At 36.2% G+C, this 25,098-nt stretch overlaps 1 protein-coding gene across 1 annotated transcript; it reads right to left on the minus strand.

Annotated features, from left to right (window-relative positions):
- Positions 1–36: 36 nt before the first annotated feature.
- On the minus strand, positions 37–24,882 carry gga1 (golgi-associated, gamma adaptin ear containing, ARF binding protein 1). The gene is given in 17 exon segments (NM_001004000.2): positions 37–1,327; positions 3,746–3,856; positions 3,941–4,110; positions 6,119–6,312; positions 7,442–7,623; positions 10,130–10,200; positions 13,086–13,214; positions 13,353–13,463; positions 13,569–13,650; positions 13,740–13,877; positions 14,433–14,513; positions 16,005–16,105; positions 16,262–16,385; positions 17,827–17,925; positions 18,409–18,484; positions 22,195–22,279; positions 24,824–24,882. Coding segments are annotated over 17 exon segments (1,908 nt in total). The 5' UTR covers positions 24,867–24,882; the 3' UTR covers positions 37–1,216.
- Positions 24,883–25,098: the final 216 nt, after the last annotated feature.

The raw sequence follows: 25,098 nt of genomic DNA on the forward strand, positions 1-25,098 counted from the left end.
AGATTTTTCATTTAAATAAAATGAAGACGGCATAAATTTGAAACCCCAGAGAAAAAGAATAAGTTTATTTCCCTTAAATACATATTTGCACTACATTCACTGCTCCATGTTTAGTCTCTGTATTAGTTTTTGGCAAATGTACATAATAGCAATACCAGCATTATTTACATTTTGTCAGGGTGGATGGACATCAATCATCTGGCTTTAACTGGGTGAAGTGAGCATCTACAGCAAATTCATTTAGGACCACAGTGATTTAAGTTCCTGTCTATCGTAAATTCCAATTTCTCTTTTTACATGACCCAAGTACCATTATATAAACCATCTGCTAGCATCATCAAAGTGCAGAATTCATTCGACAAACATGTATATTCTAAGAATGGCAAGGGTGTAATAGCAATAATTACACTGTACTGCATTGAGAGAAAGAAAGATCATAATTAATGTGAAACTGGAAATCTGAAATTAGGAAACAAAGACATTCTTAAACAAAAAAAAGGAAAAATACCATACTGTTAATTTAAATCAAGCATCACACATAAATGTCTATATTAGCATGAAAAGGAATCCTCTGATTAGGCACGTACGGTAATTATAAACAAGACATCAGCATGTAATTCAAGAGCAGTACAGTGCACAGAACAAGGGCAATTTAGGACCAATGGCAACCATGAGATGCACAAACGTCTTGACAAGAGGGGCTGTTTGATTTGTAATGTCACTCATTTCAATTTGTAGTATTTCCTGCTAAGTAGTAGTTTTGGATCCTGTTGCGCTTCCAGGGAGAACACGTGCAGCCTAACAATATAATCGAACCAAAAAACAAGAATGTGTGCTAGAGATCAAAACATATAAATCAGCACATATGAGCCAATCGGTGCAGAAAATAAAGCTGCTCTACGTCATTACAGCCGAGCGAGACTCCAGAGTCTGGATGCACACATGGAAACATCACACAAACACAAAACTCTCATCTCTAGCTTTCAAACATTTAAAGCTCCATACATAAAGGGTCTGACATGACAGAAAGCAAAACGAGAAGTGAAAAAGACAGAACTGGAATTAAAAATCAAATGAGCCGATTTCAAGGCGTCCTTCAGCACTCGTTATGTAGAGGAAAGAGAGGTGGAGCTGGAAAGGCAGAGCCAGTGACATACAGTAATAGTCTGAATACAAACTGCCATCATCATCATCAGGAAATCATTAGTCTGTTGCTTTAAATGTTTCCCCATGACTCTGGCGGAGGGAACTGCTCTACATCTCCACTTTCGTCATGTGATTCTTCTCCTATATCAAAAGTCAGTTTGTATCTCAACCGGACCTTCTCCTTTAAAGAAGATGAAGAAAAAAAGCATGAAGAAATGCAATGTCATCACAAAAGATCTGCAACAACAAAAAAAGTCACGTCTGAAATAAACCACAAACCATACCAGATTGCGAGCTGTACTGACAAATTTATATCCACACACAGAAACTACTTTTTTTTTCTTTGGGTACTTCTTACAATGGCAAAGCTGACTTTTCATCAGAAAATGATTCCAAGTCAGTCTAATATGCTGATTTATTAATGCATGGTTATTTTTCAATGTATTTGCTGCTTAATATTTTTTGTGAAAATCCTAATTTTCAAGATTCATTGCCGAATTTCCTTTACAGCTTACCTGCTGCAATTTTTGAACGTCAGTGTATAATGGTTTCCAAAAGCAAGCAACCACGTTTTTACATTGATAAAGAAATATTTTTAAGCACCATATCAATATATTACAATGATTATTGGCTGTTGAAAATGCTTATATATAATCAGCCATAAATATTTATATACATTTAATGCCATATTTACATACAGTGCATCCAGAAATTATTCGTAGTGCTCCACTTTTTCCATTTTTTTGTTACAGCCTTATTCCAAAATGGATTAAATCATTTATTCCCTCAAAATTCAACACACAATACCCCATAATGACAAGGTGAATTTTTTTTTTAATTGTTGAAAATTTATTTAAAATTAAAAACCTGAAACATCACATGCACATAAGTATTCACAGCCTTAGCTGAAAAGGTCTAAATTGAGCTCAGGTACATTCTGTTTCCACTGATCATTCTCGAGATGTTTCAGCACCTTAATTGGAGTTCACCTGTGGTAAATTCAGGCACAAGGCTGGGAAAGGTTACAGAAAAAAATCTGCTGCTCTAAAAGTTCCATTGAGCACAGTGGCCTCCATCATCCATAAGTGGAAGATGTTTGGAACCACCAGGACTCTTCCCAGAGCTGGTCCTTAGTCAGGGAGGTGATCAAAAACCTGATGGTCACTCTGTCTGAGCTCAAGTGTTCTTCAGTGGAGAGAGGAGAAACTTACTGAAGGACAACCATCTGTGCAGTAATCCACCAATCAGGCCTACATGGTAGATTGGCCCGACATAAGCCATTCTCTGTCTGGAATTTGCCAAAAGGTATCTGAAGGACTCTCAGAGCACAAAAAACTAAATTCTCTGGTCTGATGAGACTAAAACTGAACTCTTTGGATTGAATGCCAGGCGTTATGTTTGGAGAAAACCAGGCACCGCTCATCACCAGGCTAATACCATCCCGACAAGTCAGGACAGAGGGAAAGATGAATGCAGCAATGTACAGAAATATCCTAAACAAAAACCTGCTTTGGAGTGCATTTGACCTCAGACTGGGGTGATGGTTCATCCTCCAGCAGGACAATGCTGGAAAGCACACCGGCAAAATATCAATGGAGTGGCTTCACAACAACTCTGTGAATGTCCTCAAGTTGGGCCAGAGCCCATGCCTATACTATTAAACATCTCCGGAGAGATCTGAAAATGACTGTACACTGAGGAATGGGCAAAATTTTCCAAAGACAGGTGTGCCAAGCTTGTGGCATCATATTCAAAAAGACTTGAGGCTGTAATTGCTGCCAAAGGTGCAAAAACTAAGTACTGAGCAAAAGCTGTAAATGCTTATGTACATGTGACTTTTCAGCTTTTTTACTTTTAATAAATTTGAGACTTTTTCACATTGTCATTATGGGGTATTGTGTGTACAATTTTGAGGAAATAAATAAATTTAATCCATTTTAGAATAAGGCTGTAACACCAAAAAAAGCGGAGCACTATGAAAACTTTCCGTGTGTGTGTGTGTGTGTGTGTATATATATAAATATATATATATATATATATATATATATATATATATATATATATATATATATATATATATATATATATATATATATATATATATATATATGTATCTGATACAAATTTAGACTTGACTAATATTAGCTTGGACAGTAATAGCAAAGAAATGTAATGTTTCAGAGCACACTTCAGTATAGGGTACAAATTTAAGTGCAACAAAGGTTAAACATTTTTTTTTTGAAAAAAATAAATAAATAATAATAATAATATTAATAATAATCTGTCCTGAAATTATTACCCACGTTACAAAGACTGTAAAATAAGCTTCCATCAAAGGTAATATCTCAGGGTTCAGACATAAAACTGTGTAAGTATAAATTTTAAAGTCTTTAAAAATCGAAGGTTTACAAGAGAACTCTTTGCTTAATTTTATGAAACAAAAGTATCCATCTAGGGCTCCTCCACGAGACTCAACACTTGTTAAACCTGACTTGCACTGCCCGCGCTACCAAGCTGACCAATCACAAAGTTTGCACTATGCATTGTCACATTGGTTGTTACATGTTTTGTATTGTGTTATATCATTCTATTTCTTTACCTTGTGAGGGTTAGCTAAAAGCAGGACCTGTGTAATGGCAGCAGGGGGCAATACAGGGTTGAAGGCAGGTAAATCTGATCCCGATGGTGGCTGCAACTTCACTCTCATATTCTGCACATCCAAATAATGCAGCCTTAGTAAAGAATTCAACAGAAATTGACTGAAGATGGATGTATAAGCAGTAGTTTAAATTACCTTGGGAACAGCAGCCTGGAATCGTACATTTGTGATAGGCAAAGGGGCAGAGGACAACATGGAGATAATCACCACTAAAACATCTGGCCGAGCTGGCGGAGGGTCTTTTGCAAAATGGAACAAAACTCGTAGGCTGTGTTTATCAAAAATTGTCACAGGTAACATGCTACCTGTAAGGTCATAACAAAAATAAGATCAGTTTAAATTCATTTGATTCCCTGTTAGGGCTGGGTGATTTGGCCTAAAATCAAAATCCAGATTAATTGAACATTTTAACTTTAATTACGATTAATCAACAATTATTTTATTGTTTTTATTTTAAAAATTGCTTCATTAGTTTACTGCCAAGTTTTATATGTCATCTAAAGGAATCTCTGGCACAGCGTCCAATCATGTAGTGCAAAGTAAGGCTCAAGAATCGTTCTACTTGACCAGAGATCAGATGTGGCTGCAAAGTAGTCACAGAAGTAGAAATCAGTTACGGCCTTTAAGAGAGCAGGGTCATGTGAGACGTAGGAAAAGTAATTGAAAAAATTGTCCTCGAAAAATTTGCTCCATTATATATTCTGAATGTCGATTTCGATTATTTTTCGATTAATCGCCCAGCCCTATTCTTGGTACAGCATTAAAACACAGGAATAGAACACGTCCTAACCTAATATTTTTTCACATCTAAATAAATGAATAAAACTGCAATAAATAAAACACAAGCATCATAAAAGTTGATTCAGATAAGCCCGAAAAGATCCATATCCCTAGTCAATTCTGACTAGGGTGGGCCGATAGAAGATGCCATCGTCCATTGTCGATGACCGACAAACTTTACAATGCTGAGTCGGCATCGTGATCCATCGCCCCGCCCCACATTTATATTGATATATAACTTATTATTTGCATGTCATCTTAATAGCAATAACGGTCTTTTCATGAGCTGTGTTAAATTTTACATATAGCTGCCGCTTGCACAGCTGACAGCATCGTGAGGATTAAATGAAGGATTACAGTACCTCTCGCGCTTAAAATATGTAGATTCAGTAGCAAACGCCGTTACCTGCAAACCCCGTCCCACAGCCTTTATAGTGAATGGCTTTAGTTATTTTCATAGCGGACTTGAAGCCACTGGAAGTCTTTTATCCACTCTTGGAAAAGTGTAAATAGTGGATTAACATTCAGCGCATGATCACTAATAAGATGTGCCTTTACTAGTAACTTTAGGTGTTTTCTATAACAAATCTGTCAGTGTTATTTTCATTCTTTCATCTTCAGCGCTTCACATTTTTGCGGTTGTAGCTCCTGCCGTCTAATGGTAGAAGGCATTGACTGAGTAATTGGCAGCTGATATTAATCAATCATTCACGTTCAGTTCTAGAGCAGTGGGCCAATAAAAAGGCGGGGCAAGCATTGCGGGCTTTTTTTGCTTAAACAAGTTCACATAACAACTGTTTTAATCTGTTCCTGAGCGCTGCGTTAGGCGTTTTTAGGTGCAAAGATGCATTCTGCATAAATGTCTAAAAAAAATCTGCGAACGCGGTGAGGATTTTGCAGTGAAAACTGTGAAAATATATGCACTCGCCCAAATGCTTTTAAATATATTTTAAGGTTGCATAGATAAAATTTTGGGTTATTACAGTTATTACAAAGCGACTTCTGGCTTTGCTCCTTCTTATCTGCTCTCACTTCTGCAGATTTATGTGCCCTCCAGAAACTTGCATTCTTTGATTCTCCTTGCATTCTCCTCATTTGTAAGTCGCTTTGGATAAAAGCGTCTGCTAAATGACTAAATGTAAATGTGAATAGTATCTCTCTTTAAATTAAAGAGTTCTTCATGTCGTCATCTACAAAAACAAACACACAAAGTAATTACATTATATTTAAAGGATAAAAAAACTGCTGTTGCTACACAATCCATATCCTGCTCAGTGGTATGTATACATGTCAATTCCTCTCCCTCATGTATGTTGTTGAAATTCATTTTAAACCTATAGTTGTGAAATATATAAGTAAGTGAAATATAGATTTTTTTCATGTAAAGACCAGTTAATGCATGAAAAACAGCAATGGCCATAATGCATATAATATTTCTGATTCTGTGTCTAAGTTTGAAAGGACATGAGGACAATCCCTATTTTTTGGTGATTTTTGACTATTCTTAAAAATATTGTATGTCTTAAGTCTTACTAGGCTTGATAGACTCCAAGGGCACAGTCACTTTCACCAATGATACATCATCCTGAGGTGTGAGCTGAGAATTGAGGAGAGATCCTGGCTCTGAAGAAAAGCTCAACACAGGACTTGGGCTTGTAGCGGCGTTATTTCCAGACTTGATCTGAAGGTCTCGTAGTGTAGGTTTGGACTGAGACTGAAGCTTGTCCCTGTTGAAAAGTATCAATGTATATTTTTTTGCACAGACGAAACCGTTTGAAGCATGAGCATTGGCATGCTTTCACACTGAGAGTTTAGTTTGAAACAGGGTGGTTCAGAGAATATGATCGCACCTTGGTATAACATCAGAGTCAGGAACTGTGACTTGAACATTCAAGCAACGCAGGTATACACGTTCAAGAAATAAAGTAATCTGCATGTGCGTTTAAGCTGATGACAATTTCATTAGTTACTAATTATCAGTAGGAGTGCCCTGGAAATCAATCAATTTGGAACCCTTTATGTGACAAAGTAATGCAAACGTTGTTCCCTTCACTTCAAAAAGGCACCCATTTAACTTGAGAACACTCAAAATATACACTGTTTATCATTTCTTTTTCATCCGATTTAAGGTTAACAAAATGCTTCAGAGTGCAACAAAATCAAGTGTCTGTGAAACAAGAACATCACTACTGAGGGAACATGAATCTGAATGGCCCCAGTGTGAAAACCCCCTTAAGCAGACCATTAAAAAAAAAGTTGTATATTTTTTTAAAAACAATAGGGTATATGCCGAAGCATGCTGATAGGACTTTTAATTTGCCAGTAACCTGGGTTAAGCGCTTCCGGCGAACTGTGTGCCAATGCAAAAATCAGCACGTTTAAGGTCAGTTTTCTTTAAAAGTCAGCAATCTCCACTGACTGAGTGATATCCAATATAAAATGGGTCTCATATTGTACAAAAAGCACTGCATTACAATACATTTTCCCCGCCATGTCTTAATAATATGAGCATTTATTTTACCCCAGTATACTCAATGGAGCTTCTGTGCTAGCCTGCTGATTCTGACAAGCGAGTGCGAGTATAAGGCCTTTTGTCTCATTTTACACTTGAACAACTAAATGAATGCCAAAGTTTATTTATCTGAATGTATTTTAATTACATTAAAACATCGATGCTGTAAAAGCAACCATAAAAAAATGGAAAAAAATTCACAATAACAGATCATCTGAAGTGTATCAGCATGGGAACACTAGATCGGCATATACCCTATTTTTAAGTGTACAAATTAAAACATTTTACAATTACACAGACTATTGGTGAGTTTTGTTAAAATAAAATCCAAAATATGCATTTACCATTTGACCTGAAGACCTTCTGGAGGTAGAGACTGCTGCAACAGAGTCTTACCCAACAGGTCTAGCTCATCTAGGGATTTAGTGGATGTCACAGGCACAGGAACAGGTGTCTTAGTAGCACTTATCACTGGCAACAGCACTGCAGGTTCCGGCATTACAGGTGTATCCTCAGTTTCTGATGACTAACAAAAGCAATTGTGTTAAGCTTGGTTTGACAGCAAAGACTCCTCGATGGCCAATATCAACAACTCACAACGACAACGACTGCTGACATCATTGCCATATCGCCATGAAAGTTTATCCTACCAATTTACACATTAAAGTGATTTTTAAACAATTCAAGATTGATTTTGTACATGTTTGTCTTTTTGAGCAGAAAGAAATAAAATACAAATTTCTTCAGTGCTTCCACACTTTGCACATGATTTAGGCGTCCAAATAGACATCAGGCTACTGGATAACAGAGATGTGAAGGTGATGTCATTTTCCACTGATTAACTGACTTGTGACAAGCCCGGTTGTTACAATCTTGCCTCCGTTTCTTTTTGTATTAAATAATTTTTTTTAAAAAGTGAACAGGTGAATTAAAAACAAAAGGAAGGCAATAACTGTACAGTGTGTGAGCACGATGAACAAAACATTGCTTAGGCTGGACCTCTATTTTTGTATGATGCAGTAACAGCTTTTCAACTGCATGTTTTTGTGAACTTCAGCACATAAAAAAATGATTTAAAAAATCTGTTTATAATTTACTTTACAGACATAAAAAAATATATTTAAAAAAAATGGAGCCTCTGCACTTTCATCTTTTAAAACTACAATAAGCAAAGCACTGGTTCATCACAGTGCATTAAAATACACAATCTTTAGGCTGGTGTGCTGTGATCAGCTTTATGTGGACTTGTGAACCACTTAAATATTTCAATGTTTCTTAGCAGTAGAAATCATCATAGTTGGGTAAATTAAGAGCACGGTGAACTTTTGCATCAAACGCATAGGTATGTTTCAGCATAGCCTTTGTACGGCTTCATAGCTCTCATCATGGCTGATGTTGATGCTGATTCGCACCTCTCACAAAATGTAACTACACATGGTGAACCAGTTATTCAAAAGTAATGGACAACTTTTTAATTATTGTGTATTTCCTAATTATAACAAGATCCACATGATAATAAATCCACGTAAATTGCAATAGTATTTGATGCAATTCCTTGTGGACTTGTTCAGCTCTTAACAGGTAATATGTCCTCTGAATACAATATTTGACTTACTAATCAGTTAAATATCATTGGGGTAAAAATTATAGACAATAAATTTAATTACTTTGACATTCAAAAGTTATGCAGAACCACATTTCAAACCTTTTTGGAATTCTTATTTGAGCAGAATGAGTGGAAAAAAATCTGAACTTGCCTAGTAAATACTGTCTCACCAAAAACGTTAAAGAAGTGACATAAACTAATTCATTTAATTTATCCAGTGAAACAAGTTGTTAAAAAGTTTTTATAGACATGGTGTGTGCATTTTCTGAACTAGGGGAGGAGTCGATAAAACACCTGTTTATTGAATGCATGTATGTTTGATGTTGAACATCTCATATTTTAACTTACAAAATAAAAAATTTTGTTTTCTTTTAAAGATATTGTTGACATGCAATAATAATAATAATAATAAAACTTTGGAGCAAAATTAGTTTATTAATTTAATGATTTAACTATTGTTCTTATGTAATTTTTAAAAATGTGCTCGCTGTTTGTGTTGTTCTGCAATAACACTTTCGAAACACTCTTCATGCGTGTTTTAAATGTTATATACTGTACGTGTAGCTCAAGCTCAGGGTAAACACAAAACAAATATTTCCATTTGTAGCTCCTCCGTGGGATATGACACTTGTAAAAACTCGCTCTATCAGGCTCACTGCTCTCCCGGCCCCGCCCACACTCATCACTGCTACCAAGCCGGCCAATTATTGCTTGTGTTTTGCATTTTTGCAATGTATAGTTACATAAAACAATAAAAAAGAATTTTTTTTTCTTTTTTTGCGTAAGGAAACCTACTTATCCACCCTGCTTGGTTTCATAGATCCACGTTAATATGTAAATAAATTGCTTCACATACAAAAACAATTTTTGTATGATTGTAAATATTTGCAAAACACTGCAATATGCACATTTATGATATTTAGATAATTGTCAAATAATAAACAGCCACATTATGTAGAAAATAGTTTTTTCTGTGGGTACTCGATCATGTGGCACATGCTGTTACAACAGTATGTGTAGGAACATCTTTTTTCTATGTCTCTGTTTCATTTACAAACTTTGTAGCATAAAACATTGTCTTTATCAAATGAAATGTAACAATACTTTTGAACGTCATGGTTATGGTACTCATCCTTACTATTAATATACCACTGAATACCATTTCATACTAATATACCACTTACTGTTTGATTAAACTATTGTTGCTGGTTAAACAAAACCTATATATCACAAACTGTTCTATTGCATGTTCAGGCATGGTTAAGTTGATTGGGGCTTTCAGAAATTAACTGGCCGAAGACCTTAAGGCAACAAAAAGTAGCAAAACATTTGGATAAATTAGTCAAGTAGCTGGTTGCTGGATCTCTACAACTTGCTAATTGTCACACAATCAGAACAAATAGATGAAACTTATTTATCTGCCCACCTGAAAAGTATTCCACCCCATAGCATCTCCAGATTGGGAAGAAGTCAGATTAGAATTAACTTCAGTCAATCCTGAAAAAGAAAGGGAAGCAAGTGAAATATATGACTATAACTAAAACTGTTTTTCATTTTAATACAGTCTAAACTCATAAAAAGTCCTGTTACAATCAACAAAGTGGACTAATTTTGAATCAAATAGTTCACTCAAACACTCGCCAATAATCTTATATAAACACAAGCATATTGACAACAAAAAAAGAACAACAATAGAATTTTTATAATAGGTTATTATAGTTGGAGTTGGTTAATTTCAATATTAATCCCACCTAATGAGGTGGTCAATGTTTGGAGCATAGCAACTCCATTCTAGTTTTAACTTTTGCGACCACCAATCATAGATCATCCTCCACTTTCAAATCATGACCTGTATTTATTAAGGTTAATTAAAATATAAAATAATTAAGGTTAATAAAAATTATTTAAGTTGTTTTAGCACAAGTTGTTTTAGTACAAAATGGCACCAGTACATACATAGTGGTTTGGTCATTTAACTGTTTACCTAGTGCAACCTCCAGGGCAGATGTCACATGATTTGCCCCAGTTCCAGTGAATAGAGACCTTATCTAGTAATAGTGTTTTAGAGAAGTGTCCTTCCGGCAAATACCTGGTAAAATGTTCCAGATGTGTTTGAGGCAATAAATATCAATAACATATCAATGGTGCCATTCTCATTTTGCTCATTGCAGCTTGTGAGTTTCTTTCACTGACACTGAATGTACAGTAGAACCCAACATCCTCTTCATAACTGCTAAGGGAACACTGTAAAAAGTTGCTGAGCAGTGGAACAGAATGCTGAACTTGTCATTGTTGCTTATTTGATGTTTGATGCATTAAAGCAGCATGTTTTCTTTGAACAGGTGAAATTACAGGTTCACAGCCCCAAAACAGAAAAGTCAGAAGTTGGGACAATATGGAAAACGCTCTAAAAAAGAAAGCGATTTCTAAATTTACTTTGACTTGTATTTCACAGCAGACAATAAAACACCACATTATTTAATGCATTCTTCATTCTTTTTTTTAAATGACATGCATTCCAATTTTGGTTTTTGTAACATTTAAAAAAAAATTTGAACAGTATAACATTTACCAGTTTATAATGTTGCCATTCCAACACAGACGTTTAGGAACTGAAGACAACAAAGTGATGGAGCGTTTCATGTGTAATTTTGTCCCATTTTTACTGCTAACAAGACTCAATGGGCAACAGTATGGGGTCTTCAATGTTGCATTTTGCGCTTCAAAACAGGCCACACATTCTCTGTTGGAGACAGTTCAGGACTGCAGGCAGGCCAACCAAGTACCTGTATGCTTTTCCTCCACAGCCAGGACTTTGTAATGTGTGCAGTATGTGGTTTTGCATTGTCTTGCTGAAATGTGCATGGGCATCCCTCGAAAAGAAGGCAGCATACTGTGCTCCAAAATCTCTATGTACATCTCAGCATTAATAGTGCCATCGCAGAAGTTACCTTTGTCAAGGGGCCCATACCATGACAGACCCTGGCTTTTAGACTTGCTGCTGGTAACAGTCTGGATGATCCTTTTCTTCTTTTGTCCCAAGGCACACAACATCCATTTCTCCCCCAAAAAATGCCTGAAATACAGATTCATCTGACCACAGTACACGTTTCCACTGTTTACTAGTCCGTCCTAGAGGTCTCTGAGCACAGAGAAGTCAACCGTGCCTCTGGACACTGTTAAAATAGGGTTTACTTTTGGCACATTACAGTTTTCACTAGCATTTGTGGATGTAACTACATATTACATGGTACTACTAAGTTTGCCAAAGTAGTCCTGAGCCCTTGTGGTAATGTTGCTTATAGATGAATGAGAACTGTTGATGCAGTGCCACCCGAGGGATCTGAGATCACAGTTGTTCAGCTTAGGCCTGCACCCTTGTCCTTCACGCACTGAAACTCCTCCAGATTCGTTGAATCCTTTAACGATGTTATGCACTGTTGAAAGTGAAATATCCAAATGTCTTCCTATCTTTTTTGAGGAACATTATTTTTAACATTTTAATAATTTTCTCTTGTAGTTGTTGACAAACTGGCAATCCTCTGCCCATCTTTGCTTCTAAAGGACTAGACCTTCTTAGATGCTGTTATTGTATTAAATCATAATTACAATCACCTGTTGACATCACCTGTTTCAAATCACATAATTGAGCAATTTACCTGATTACTAGCCCTAAATTGCTCCTGTCCCAACTGCTTTTTGAATGTGTTGTGGTCTGAATGACAGGAGAGGATGCATTTTTACAAATGAAATTAAGTTTAACAAACATAACATAAAAATATTTTGTGTTCATATTGTCTTCAGTGAAATGGAAGTGAAAGTACATTTGAAAATCACTACTTTTTTTTTTTATTTGCGTTTTCCACACAGTCTCAACCTTTTCTGATTTAGGGTTGTACTTGCCGGCTTGCATTTAAGGACAACATTGTATACAAAAAGTAAAATTTAAAATTGAGGATGCAGTGCTGAGTGTGATATCAAACTGAACTGATTCAATGACATGAGAATCAAAATTGAACTAAAAAGTCACACCACTGTAGGTTTACATCTCTGTTAATTAAATGAGGATAAAAGGGTTAATCCTCCATGAAAAGCATATAAAATCAATGGAACGATTGTGTATAAAACAAGCATATTAGATAGCTAATGATAACACATGTTAGCTATCTTTTCTCAAATATTTTTTAGCATATTGCCAAGGTGGTTGATGCCCATAAAGAACAGTGTCTGTGTCTTCAAGTTTAGACAGAGAAATAAAAGCTCTTACAACTGTTACTGAGATCCTACGGTTCTTACAAATGCTTAGGGTAGCACAATTACTTAGCACTATGATCTATAGCACATTTATTTAGAACTGTACATTGTAAAGAGTTATCACCTACCTAAAGACATAAGCTCATCATCTAGAAGACTGATGCCTAGCTCCTGTGTCTGAGAGGAAAATTCAGAGAAAGACTGAGCAGAAGGGGAAGTGTCTAGTCCTGTCAGATCCAAAAGTGCATTACTGCTACCTGTAAGCACAAAGTTTGAAAAAGTGTAAGAAATAACCATTAGTGTGACCTCTGTTGTGTTTCTAAAAACCATTGACAGCACAACAAGACACTCTACACTATAGGTAAACATCTCCAGACATCACTGAGTTCATGTACCTGGGTGTGTGGCTGAGCTGCTCGCTTCTCCATTAACCTCCTCCCCTCTCACCAGCTGCCTGTACAGATTGATCACCTGCGTTAGGCTGTCATTCGCCTGTAAGATCTCAGCTGCAGACAAAAACATACACAAGAGACTCAGAAACTGACCTAATTCATGAACTCCTGGAAACTATGTGAAATTAAAGTTTTTGCCCCTCAACCTGTATGCCTCACCAAGAGCTTCATCATTGTCCTCAGTATCACTGGCCAATCTGAACAGAGTTGGTCTCATCTTTTCACAGCGCTGGTACAGATCCTACAATGACAGAATAAAAACCAAACACAAATCATAAAAACTTATGTGCGTAAATTGTCAAGAGAAAACTGCTGACGTGTTTTACAGACCTTAATGAGCTCCTCATTGCTTTGTGAGGAGCTGTCTTTGCTGTAATCTCCCAGTAACTGTGTGAGAAGCCCAACACTCTCCTTCACTTCCTGAATAGCATTCACTCTCTTTGACACCTTCTCCATACGTTTCTGATCCTGGAAACACACTAAGAATTAGACACAGCAAATCCACACAGTTAACACACAGGTCCAAAAGAAGGTACAATGTTTTCGGTGCTTGAAAGTTTTGCCAATGTGGAATCTAGTCTTGAAATGTAGTTTATTGTATGCCTGGAAAGTCATGTAATCTGACAAATATTAGTTGAATAGAGTGAGACTGGCAATCAAATTGTGATACATGTGATTGTCTTTGCAAATTAAACCACAGAAAAGAGTATTATTGGAATATTTATTCTGTATGGAATTAAACAAAAAAGCATATATGACACCAGTCATACAATGATTTCATCATTTACCTAGTAAGACATCAACATGAGATTCACTGAGTCAAGTCACAAACATTTTACCATTAGGATGTCTACAGAGTTTAACAAGGTCATTTATTTACATTTTCTTTCTTTGCTTTCCAACATGCCATTAATTGACATTATTGCATATAAATATTACCAACACTTTTTTGGTGGCCTTGAACTCCACCGCTGTTGTTAATGTTGTTTTAAAACTCAGGCTAACATACGCTCCTCTACTAACCTCCTGAACCATTTCTTTGATGAGTTTGTTTGCTGCCCGCAGGTCCTCAGGATGAGAGCTATTCAGAAGACGGGACAACATCTATTGATTGAGGTAAAATGCAAAAAAAAAAAAAAAGAGAAAAACAGATTAAGAGAAATATTTACTTTTTTGGATATATTTGCTTCTTTGGATTTAAGTTTACAAACACCTTACATCAGTTTTCTGTATTCCACATAAACTCTGATAACCACTCAAAATATTATTTTTCAATTCAAATGACAAATTACGTGAATTTTTTTTAAAGGCAGGGGTGTGTGACATTGGCAAAAAATATAAAAATGTTTAATAATAATGACAATAAATATTTAGCTGCATGAGTTTGTGTTGGTACTTTAGGCCTGTCATGGAAAAACGCAAATTAGTTTACATGGACCAATATTAGGATTTCAATATGATTAAAGCCACATTCACACTACGAGCGACTCACAGCAGCAAAGTGTTAAGCGACCGTTCATTTAGACAGAAAGCGAGTGACTTCCAGCAGCCTCTATCGGCGAGAATAACAATGACATTTGGCAACCATGTAGGTGTGTCTAGCGATGCGACAAAGTTGAGAATCCTTCAACTTTATGAATATGAAGTGTGATTTTCTTGAGCCAATAGAGCACCAGTAAAGCTCACGTGATCCTCTCTCAGCTTGCTTAGAGGCCGGATGTATTCTCTGTGCTGTAGACCTACACAGACTTGTTTGCAGCAGATCGCTACCCAGAGCGACAGACAGCTACAAAGTCGCTTCTAGTGTGAATGAGGCATAAGACAATACTCAGATTAAGAGTCTACCATTTAAACAGAGATTTTTAATGACATTAATCCAAATAAAGTCATAACCATATTAAACTAAATTTTTCGCTTTTCATGACAGGATATTCCATACAGACTCAATTGTTTGACACTGTTCTCTGCACCCATCAAGTTAGTAAAAGACTACAGACACCCGCATCTCTAAGTGCGCGCACACACAGGGAACTCCTGGAAACTCATCACACCGGCCATCATCACCCACGAACACACTTTTATGCTGCCTGGGAATTGCTGAATTTCGTTCAATTCAGCATGCAGTATCCAATTCCAATTAAACAACACTCTTCCACCAGTCCTTACTTCATTCTCGCATTCAGTACCTCAGAGTTCGTCTCAGAGGCATGAATGAAAGTGAAACTGCTGAACTGCATTTTAAGTTTACATGAAACAACAAAGGAAAGATCGGATAGAGTGGTGACGTAATGACATTAATCAATCAATGTACTATAACATGTAAAACAGGAACATGAAAGTAACATTCTAAAAGCAACTCATATAAACACCTTAATCATATTATTGCCTTATTTAGATTAAGGTAAATAATTTGATATCGTTCAATCATTTAAACACAGTCACTGACTGAATCAGTCAAACAAACAACTTGCCTATTGTATGACTGTAAATTTTAAAATCATTACAACGATTACGTTATTATTGCAGGCAATAAATATCGGACATCCCTAATAAAAGAAAGTGAAAATGAACCACAAACTTCAGCACTAAAACTACCTTTGATTTCTCTTCATCCTCAAAGATTGCATTCTTGGGCCTGGGCGGAGGAGGAGGGCAGGGCTTATCATCAGGGAGATCAGGGTCTTGCTTAATAATACCTTTAAAACAAAGTGATCAGTAATTATAATGTAATCTATGTACTAACTAAACAGTTCATAGCACAACCACAGACACACATGAACACATTAGCTGTGTGATGGAAATATAAAAAAAATAGACAAGACAAAGTTAAATCAGGACCTTCCTCAGATTACCTTGTTTCTTAAGCATCTGATAGGCATCAGAAATCTTTGTCTCTTCTGGTAAACTCACAGTCCAGCTGTACATCATTTCTAAAACTTTTTTCTTCACCGGTTCTGGAGCTCGAGAACCAAGATACTGTAATAGAAATAGTACAGGGAGTATTATTGACAAATTTCTTTAGGAACTAATGCATATTAAAGGTGCCATAGAAAAAAAATAGCATTCCTGGTTAGTGACAACTTTACATTAGAAAAAAAGTCTACATTCAAAACATTTCCAAGACATTCTGTATATTCAAACCCAACATCACCATTCACCGTCTTTTCTAATTCTAGTGACATCACTTTCTTTTCTTTTTCACAATACTGACAACTATCAGTTTAATTTTAAAAGTACTTAAAGGACCACTCCACCTTTTTCTTTTGAAAAAGGCCCATTTTACAAGTCAAGTTTGCAACAGTTGACTTGAACTTTTTTTTTAATCCAATTGTTCTTGTTCTGCCTGGTCACTTTCAGCTTAGCTTAGTATTACTTATCTTTAAGCATAAATAATAGCTATATTTATATTGTGCCAAACATGTGTGTTGAATCATAACTAGGTTGTATATCCACATTTGAACCCTACTATCTTTATTCCTACCTCCCCATGAGTTGCTAATATGCTACTGGTAAACCTGTCCAAAGCTGACCTAAGGCTTTGAACAGAAATGTTGGGAGTAGACATATGACAACACTGAAGAAATTCTGTAGTTTTTAAATCATACATGATGTTTGCATCTTAACAGTAAGTTTTTATTGTTTTAGAAAAATATCCATTAACTATTTTGTTTGATAATTACAATAAATTAATTTATTCATTCATTTTCTTGTCAGCTTAGTCCCTTTATTAATCCAGGGTCGCCACAGCGGAATGAACCGCCAACTTATCCAGCACATCTTTTACGCAGCGGATGCCATTTCAGCCGCAACCCATCTCTGGGAAACATCCACACACATATTCACACACTACGGACAACTTAGCCTACCCAATTCACCTGTACCACATGTCTTTGGACTGTGGGGGAAAACGCAGCACCCAAAGAAAACCCACGCGAACGCAGGGAGAACATGCAAACTTCACACAGAAACGCCAACTAAGCCGAGGATCAAACCAGCGACCTTCTTGCTGTGAGGCGACAGCACTACCTACTGTGCCACTGCGTCACACATAAATTAATTTTGGATATTAATTTATCTAATAAATAATTAGATATTAAAATCAGCTAAAAATTCTTTAGTGAATTTTTATATAGCAAAAAAATGTTAATGCATATTCTTCCATTATAGTGCAACCCTAATAAAAAGAACAACATTTTGTTATGGGACATACTTGTAAATATGTAAATAAGTACAAAAAATCCTCTAAAGTATAACCTTTTTTTTTTTTTTTGGAAAATTATAAAAAATAAAATGATTTTTTTTGTATTGAAGTAATAGTTACAGTCCTCCACTGCCTTGGTTTATATTCAAATAAAGCATCAGTGTTTATATTTTATTTTATTATTACATTATTTTATTTTATTTATTATATACATACCTTAGGTGATACCACTTTGATGAGCTCATTAAGGAAACGGAACTTTCCCACCTCATTATGGAACCTTTTCCCACAGTTCTTCACACAAGTTTCTAGAACCTTAATACACATAGTAACAGCGCATTGAATCATTTGTAAATAACAATAATGAAACAATAATGTATATTCCAATAGAGCTGTCAAATAGAAAATCCAATAACAGCGGAATTCTGACTTTTGTAAATGAACCAATGGTGTGATGTCTCGACCATGGTTGCAAGTAGTCCTCTATTAATTGATTCAACAAGATATTAGGGAGAGTAACGAGGAGCCTCAAATCTATACCAAAGTGTTTTTATGTGTGAATCACATAATCAGGAAACAACATAAGAGTTTATAATATCATCATCTTGTGGAGCGATATAACTAATTTAAATACACAGCATTGTGCAGTTATTTTGATATTGACATTGATATTATATTTTGATAATCTTCAGTTACACACAATGCAAGTTATTAACTACTGAAATGTAATTGATTGGTTGGCTGTTTATAGACAACATTAGACCAATGGTCCAGGTTCAGAACAAATGACACACTTACCATGAGAGCTTGAATGGCCTCCCACTCTTGAGGAGATTGAATCTTGTGAGCGAGTAGCCTGGTGGCCAGCTGTGGACTAAAAACATAATACATTTTTTAAAAAAAAAAAACATTTACCATTAAAGGCCTATATTATTTTACATAATGTATTTTTTAGGAAATTAAAGATTTGATATCTTCTTTCTCTTTTGTCGTTTCATTTCTTAATAAGCCATTATATTTTTTATTATTTCTATACATTTAATAATGTGCTTCATTAATGTATATACAGCCATCGTGCTTTACCATTTGTATTAATCAAAGTTACATTTTATGCCTAGGTATATGGCTAGGAACTAGTATACTCTCATTCTGGCAAAATAATCAAGGAACTTTTCTGCCATACCATTGCAGCAGCAGATACAATTATATTATGCAGTGCTTGAAATTCGTCACATACACCTATTTAATCAAACTGCTTTACCAGGACCATGTGGTTGGTCACGTTGGAAGTTGGAAACCATGTTTTAAAATGAGTATTTTCATAAAAAGAAGACTTTTCCTTTAAGCAACTGTACCAACTTTAAGCAACTCATGTTAGGCCAAAAGTGTCTGACCTCTAGGATTGGGTATCATTTAAATTTTTGCGATTTAGGTTCAGATTCCATTTATCAATTACGGTTCTAATATTTTAGGGAGAGAAAAAAAAAGAAGCAAATATAGCAAATATTTGACTTGACTTTTTATTCTTGCCATATTTAGGCTTTAATCAGTAGGATGTAACTGTTAAAAGGTTCGTGCAAAAATTTTATTTTTGATAAGAAAGCACAAACCTGAAGCAATTAGAAATATATTTATATCTGTCTGAATGTATTTAATCGTGATCACTATTTTTTTTAAATAATCAATTGCCAGTTTATCCCGAATTATACGGCTTTAATTCTCTAAGCTAACAGTCTTTTCATCTACGTTGTTATTCCCAATGTAAGACTTTTGTTTTATTTTAAAGCTCCTACTAACCCATCTACTAGACATTTGCAGATCCTCAATAATTCAATTTATTGTGATAATGAACATGAACAATAATGATATTGTGGGCACATACAAATACTGTGAATTATTTATTATTTAAACTTTTACAGTGCTTTTTAAGAGGAATGACAACTTACCAGGGGTAAATATTAGTTCTTTCTTTCAAAAAGATATTTTAAAGAAACCTGAAATCCTGTAACCACTGCCTTCCATTGTAGAATGTGTGTTTAAAAGAAGAAAGTAAGTCAAATAGGTTTGGATCAAGTAAAGGATGAGTAAATTATTACAAAATTATGACAGAATTTACTGCGAAAAAATATATGCGCCCTAAAATGCTCAGCTGCAAGAGCTTCCCCAACTCTCAAAGCTTTTAAAACACAGAGTGCTCAGTGTAGATGCACACTCACACTAATTGTGTATTTTATTCCTGCAACTAAGCCACCAACACAACTGGTCGAGAAACAACTAGTAGAAAACTATTAGGGCATTAGGGGGCAGCCATAAAACCCTCTACTATCGGTTCAAGCCTACATCACAAGAGCAGAGGCAGGAGAGGGCGTGGCCAGCACTGCAGAAGAGGAGGAGGGGAGCAAACAACTGTTGTCAGTTGGCTCACAAAATGAGACACAAACCGTGAGGAGATGCATGATTTTTTATAGTTTTCAAAGTTAAAATGCAAAGAAATGAACAGTAATGCCCTGCAACATTACTCGTAATTTCATATACACACAACCACAATTTATATCATTATAAAAATAATTGTGTTTATACAAACACTGTAAATGAGGACTCCCTCAATTCCCGAATCTGAAGTGCAGCAGGTCTCTTGCCCTGTCAATTTCAACCATTAGCCATGCTGGTAATCTGGAGGATTTAGGCGAACACAGCAGCTTGGCACTGGCAGGTCTGTCTTGCCTTCAGAAAGCACGCGCAGTCATGAATAATAAAGAAGCAGGCTCTTCTCATAGGATAAGAAAACTCCACTATAAATAATATTGAGAAACTGACGAATTTTCACCGATTTTGATCCTGCCTCAAAAATCATTTTAAATTTAGATGAAATTAGCTGACAAAAGCTCTAAATTATCTAGTTTTCCTCACAATTAAAGCTAACATTGTCTTAACTGATGCTCAACACATACAAATCTGTTAAAATCTCAAAAAATACTCAAGGTTTTCTTAAACCTTTAATAGTGGGACTAGCTGTTAAAATGCGCTGGCCAGATGGATTTAAACTTTGTTGTTGATCATTTTAAATTTTGTTTTGCAGGAAAAAAATTATAAAGCAGATATCACTCTGCAGCCCAAGACCAGTTACTCACTGAAGCTAAGCAGGGCTGAGCCTGGTCAGTACCTGGCTGGGTGACCACATGGGAAAACTAGGTTGTTGTTGGAAGTGGTGATAGGGAGGCTAGGACGGGGCGCTCAACCAGTGATTTGTGTGAGTCCTAATGCCCCAGTAAAAGTGAAGGGGACCCTATACTTTCAGTGTGCGACGTCTTTCAAATGAGACAATAAACCGAGGTTCTGATTCTCATGGGTCATTAAAAATCCCATGGCACTTCTCGTAAAGAGTAGGGGTGTAACCCCAGAGTCCTGGCCAAAGTCCCTCAATCGGCACTTAGGATCATGGCCTCCCAATCATCCCCATCCACTCAATTGGCTCTATCACTGTCTCTCTACTCCACCAATATCTGGTGTGTGGTGAACGCACTGGCACCATTGTCCTGTGGCTGCCGTCGCATCATCCAAGTGGATGCCACACACTGGTGGTGGTGTGGAGAGACCCCCCCCTCATGATTGTGAAGCGCTTTGGGTGTATGGCCATACACGATAAAATGTGCTATATAAAAACATTACAATTACATTACAGAATATTCTCCTACCAATCCCAACACAGGGCTCGAAATTAACTTTTTTACTTGGTAGCACTGGTGCTCCCAAAAATAATAAGTTAGGAGCATCCCAAAAAATTTAGGAGCACCCATTTTCTTTTTAGTTATGCGCCGATCTTGATTCTTAATGGCCGATTTTGATTAGCACACGTACATCTCGGAGATGTCTATTTGACGTCTGCATTCACATCTGCAAGACATCTACAAGACGTTTCCTATCAGATGTGAAATAGCCTTCTATTAGACATCTTTAAGATGTTTGCGATTCAGAATGTGTGTAAAACTGACATCATACAGACGTCTTCAGCACTGTATACAGCAGGTGCTTTCCAGATCAAGAGATCTTTAACAGACATCTTGCAGACGTATACAGACACAAAATATCTAATACAATGGTATTTCAACCTTTATAACATTAAAAGGGATAAATCAAGTATATAATTTCTTATATTAGTTTTACTTAATTGTTTAGATTTTTAAAAGGCACATTAACTTCTTTCACATTTACACATGGATCGATAATTGCAATAATTTGACCATAAACAGCTGAAAAAATTTATTGGAAATAAAAATTCATTCTGTCACAAGGGGGCGCTTTAGGAGCGCTGAAATATTACGGTTTCCCTAGTAATGACTGTACACAAATCAGCATTATATGCGACCAAAATGGTCGCAATTTCGAGCCCTGCAACATATTCACTTTTTTTTCATTTGTTGAAATAAATATGCATTTGTAACAATCTATGAACAATCTACAAATACAAATTGTGGAAATAGATCTCAGCAAAACTCTTTGCCTTATAGTTAGAGATGCTAGTTTTGTGAATTTTCTATTTCATGCCCAGTTAAATTGTTAAAAAAGACTGGAATACAGACTTACCCTTCAGGTTCATTGCTGAGTTGGTCACAGAAGAGCTGAATACTTTCCCAGTCAGTTTCTCGATTTAAAGGGTTGGTTGCTTTGTCTAGAGGTAACAGAGAACGGTAAAACAAAAGCATCAGAAAAATCGGACCTAAAACCTTGGGGTGCAACGATATTTAAACAAAAGGAAAAAAAACACAATGCCCGGGCGCGGTTCGGTTGGCTGCAGATCAGGAGCAGTGGAGACTGAAGAACACTTCCTGCTCCACTGTGATAAATATACAGAATTACGAGACTCACTGTATAAACAAACAGTCCTGAATACTCCTCAGTACCTGACTAAATATTGTAGTGATATTACTGTAAACTTGAACAACTCTTTCATGTATACAATCACACCAGTGTTATGACATTAGAGCGCACGTCATTAGCTGCTCAAACTCAAATCTGCTGGCTCGTGCTGAGGATAGAAAGAGGAACGGAGTGCCTGTCTTAAATCACAATTAATCAGAGTTTTCAATCAAATAAAGTTTATTTTAGGTTTCAGACATTCAAATACACAAAACTACAAGCAAAACATAACATTGTAAAATACATGCGAATCTCTTCTTTCACGGACAATCTCTGCCTCACATTCAGTCTGTCTCGTGCATCTGTTGCACTCTTTCTGCACCCTAGTCCTCCAAGGCATGAGAGAATTTGACAATAAATGCTTCTAAAGGCTGGTTTATACTTGACGTGTTGGCTAGTTCACTTGGGTGCATGTGGCGAATGTGACACCACTGTGTTGGCAGATATTTGCTTTGAGTGCGTGAGACATAATTTTAAGTTTGCAGCGTACACATTATTTTTTTAACTCTGCGCACAGCGCCATATCGAAAGATGCACAACTTGAAGCTAGGGGTTGAACGACTTCAGACTTTTGGAAATTGGCTCTGATGTTATTAATGTTGAGTCGACAAGAGGCTGATGACATCATCAATAAAACAAGACGCAAATATTTTGCAACATGCCACAACTTGTCACATTTAAATGCATCCAAATACATTCACAAAAGCTAAAGTATGAAAAACTAATCTGAGTTTCTTGCAAATCCTACATATATAGTTTGGTTTATAATCTGTGCTCAACAATAATATATGAATAAAAGAATTAAATTAGATATTCTACATTGTGCATGTCAATTAAACTTTCAAAACAGCATGGCTGTCTTTGTTCATGTTCACAAATTCAAAACACAAAAAGTTACTTCACATTCTGTCACAAAATTTTAATATCCAGCAAACGAATAAATGAACAATATTAAGAAAGTGTAGTCAAAACACTGAGTTTATCCAAACACACAACCTGTTTTTATGCATCATATGGTGATGCAGACGTCTCCAAAACCCAACAGATGGACAAATCTAAACTAGTATATATAAATATAAATCTGAGGGTGACGCGGTGGCGCAGTAGGTAGTGCTGTCGCCTCACAGCAAGAAGGTCGCTGATTCGAGCCTCAGCTGTTTCTGTATGGAGTTTGCATGTTCTCCCCATGTTCACGTGGATTTCCTCCGGGTGCTCTGGTTAAACCCAGTCCAAAGACATGCGGTGCAGGTGAATTGGGTAAGCTGAATTGTCCATAGTGTTTGAGTGTAAATGAGTGTGTGTGGGTGTGTCCCAGAGATGGGTTGCAGCTGAAAGGGCATCCGCTGCGTAAAACAAATGCTGGATCAGTTGGCAGTTCATTCCACTGTGGCGACCCCAGATTAAAAAGAGACTAAGCCGGAAAAAAATATATACATTTGTCAATAATCTACCCTTGTAGATCACATAGCCCGCTTTTTGGAATACCCCTGAATCTGCTCCAAGTTTACAAATTAGGGAAAGCATGAATTGCAGTGCATTAGAGTTAGCTCATCAAACAATTGGATTCTCACTAGAATGTGTATTGTGTGGCCTTTGTATTCTAGAACAGTGGATTATCTGAATGTGATTAGCTAAACAATTAATTATGATCTAATGCTTGCTGAATTCAGCAACTTTTTAGTGGATAAAATAATAAGTGTAACGTTAAATCTATTATGTAAATATGCTTGATGTTGTGTCCAATACCGTTATTAAGAGAGCTGGAGTATTTTAAACACGTTTTATTAGTATGCAGAGTGAAAAACAACATACCGACAATTATATTAGTGTTTTGGAAGCTAATTAATGAAATAAAAATCATAGCATGATAGGTAGCAGTGTGAAAATATAACGCGAATAACGACTTTACTTGCAGAGAAATATTGTCTTTAAATATCTTTACATTTAACGTTTTATTAATCGTCTATATCTGCTTTCTTATAGACAACTCCCTTTTGACTTACAAAGTAATTGTTAGCTCTTTCAACAACTCTCCTTTGCCTATTTCGAACACACGTGCACACATACACAACAATATGTTAGACTAAAAACAACCGTTTCAGAAAGTCAACTAACGTCAACGCTATATCGGCGTTAGCATGCTAATAACTCCCTATCAACAACACCACGACACTCCGCATCCGCATTCAGCAAAGTGCTTCAACCGAGACATCATCTTAGGTTAAAGGATCTCACTGATATTCCCACTGTCACATTAGAAAGTACTAAAAATCTACTTTAGATGTGTTTGACTTACTGATGCGGGACTCTAAGCTCTGCTCGTCAGGCGGAGCCGCCATCTTCACCCGAGATCACAAGACCAAGATCTCGCGATGAAACACGTGATGACTGACTACATACTTCATTTTTCATTTTCATGCAGTGTTCATGAACCAGGAGACCTGTTTATATGTATGAATTATATATTAAATTAAAGTTATATAAAACTTAGCCATGTTGTGTAACTAGTACTAAAGTCTAAATGTGTCTGAGAGTCTGTTAACATTTCTTGCAATAAGAGTTAACTTACAT

The sequence above is a fragment of the Danio rerio genome, chromosome 6 (assembly GCF_052040795.2).
Source record: "Danio rerio strain M-AB ecotype USA chromosome 6, GRCz13ab, whole genome shotgun sequence".
Lineage (NCBI taxonomy): Eukaryota > Metazoa > Chordata > Actinopteri > Cypriniformes > Danionidae > Danio > Danio rerio.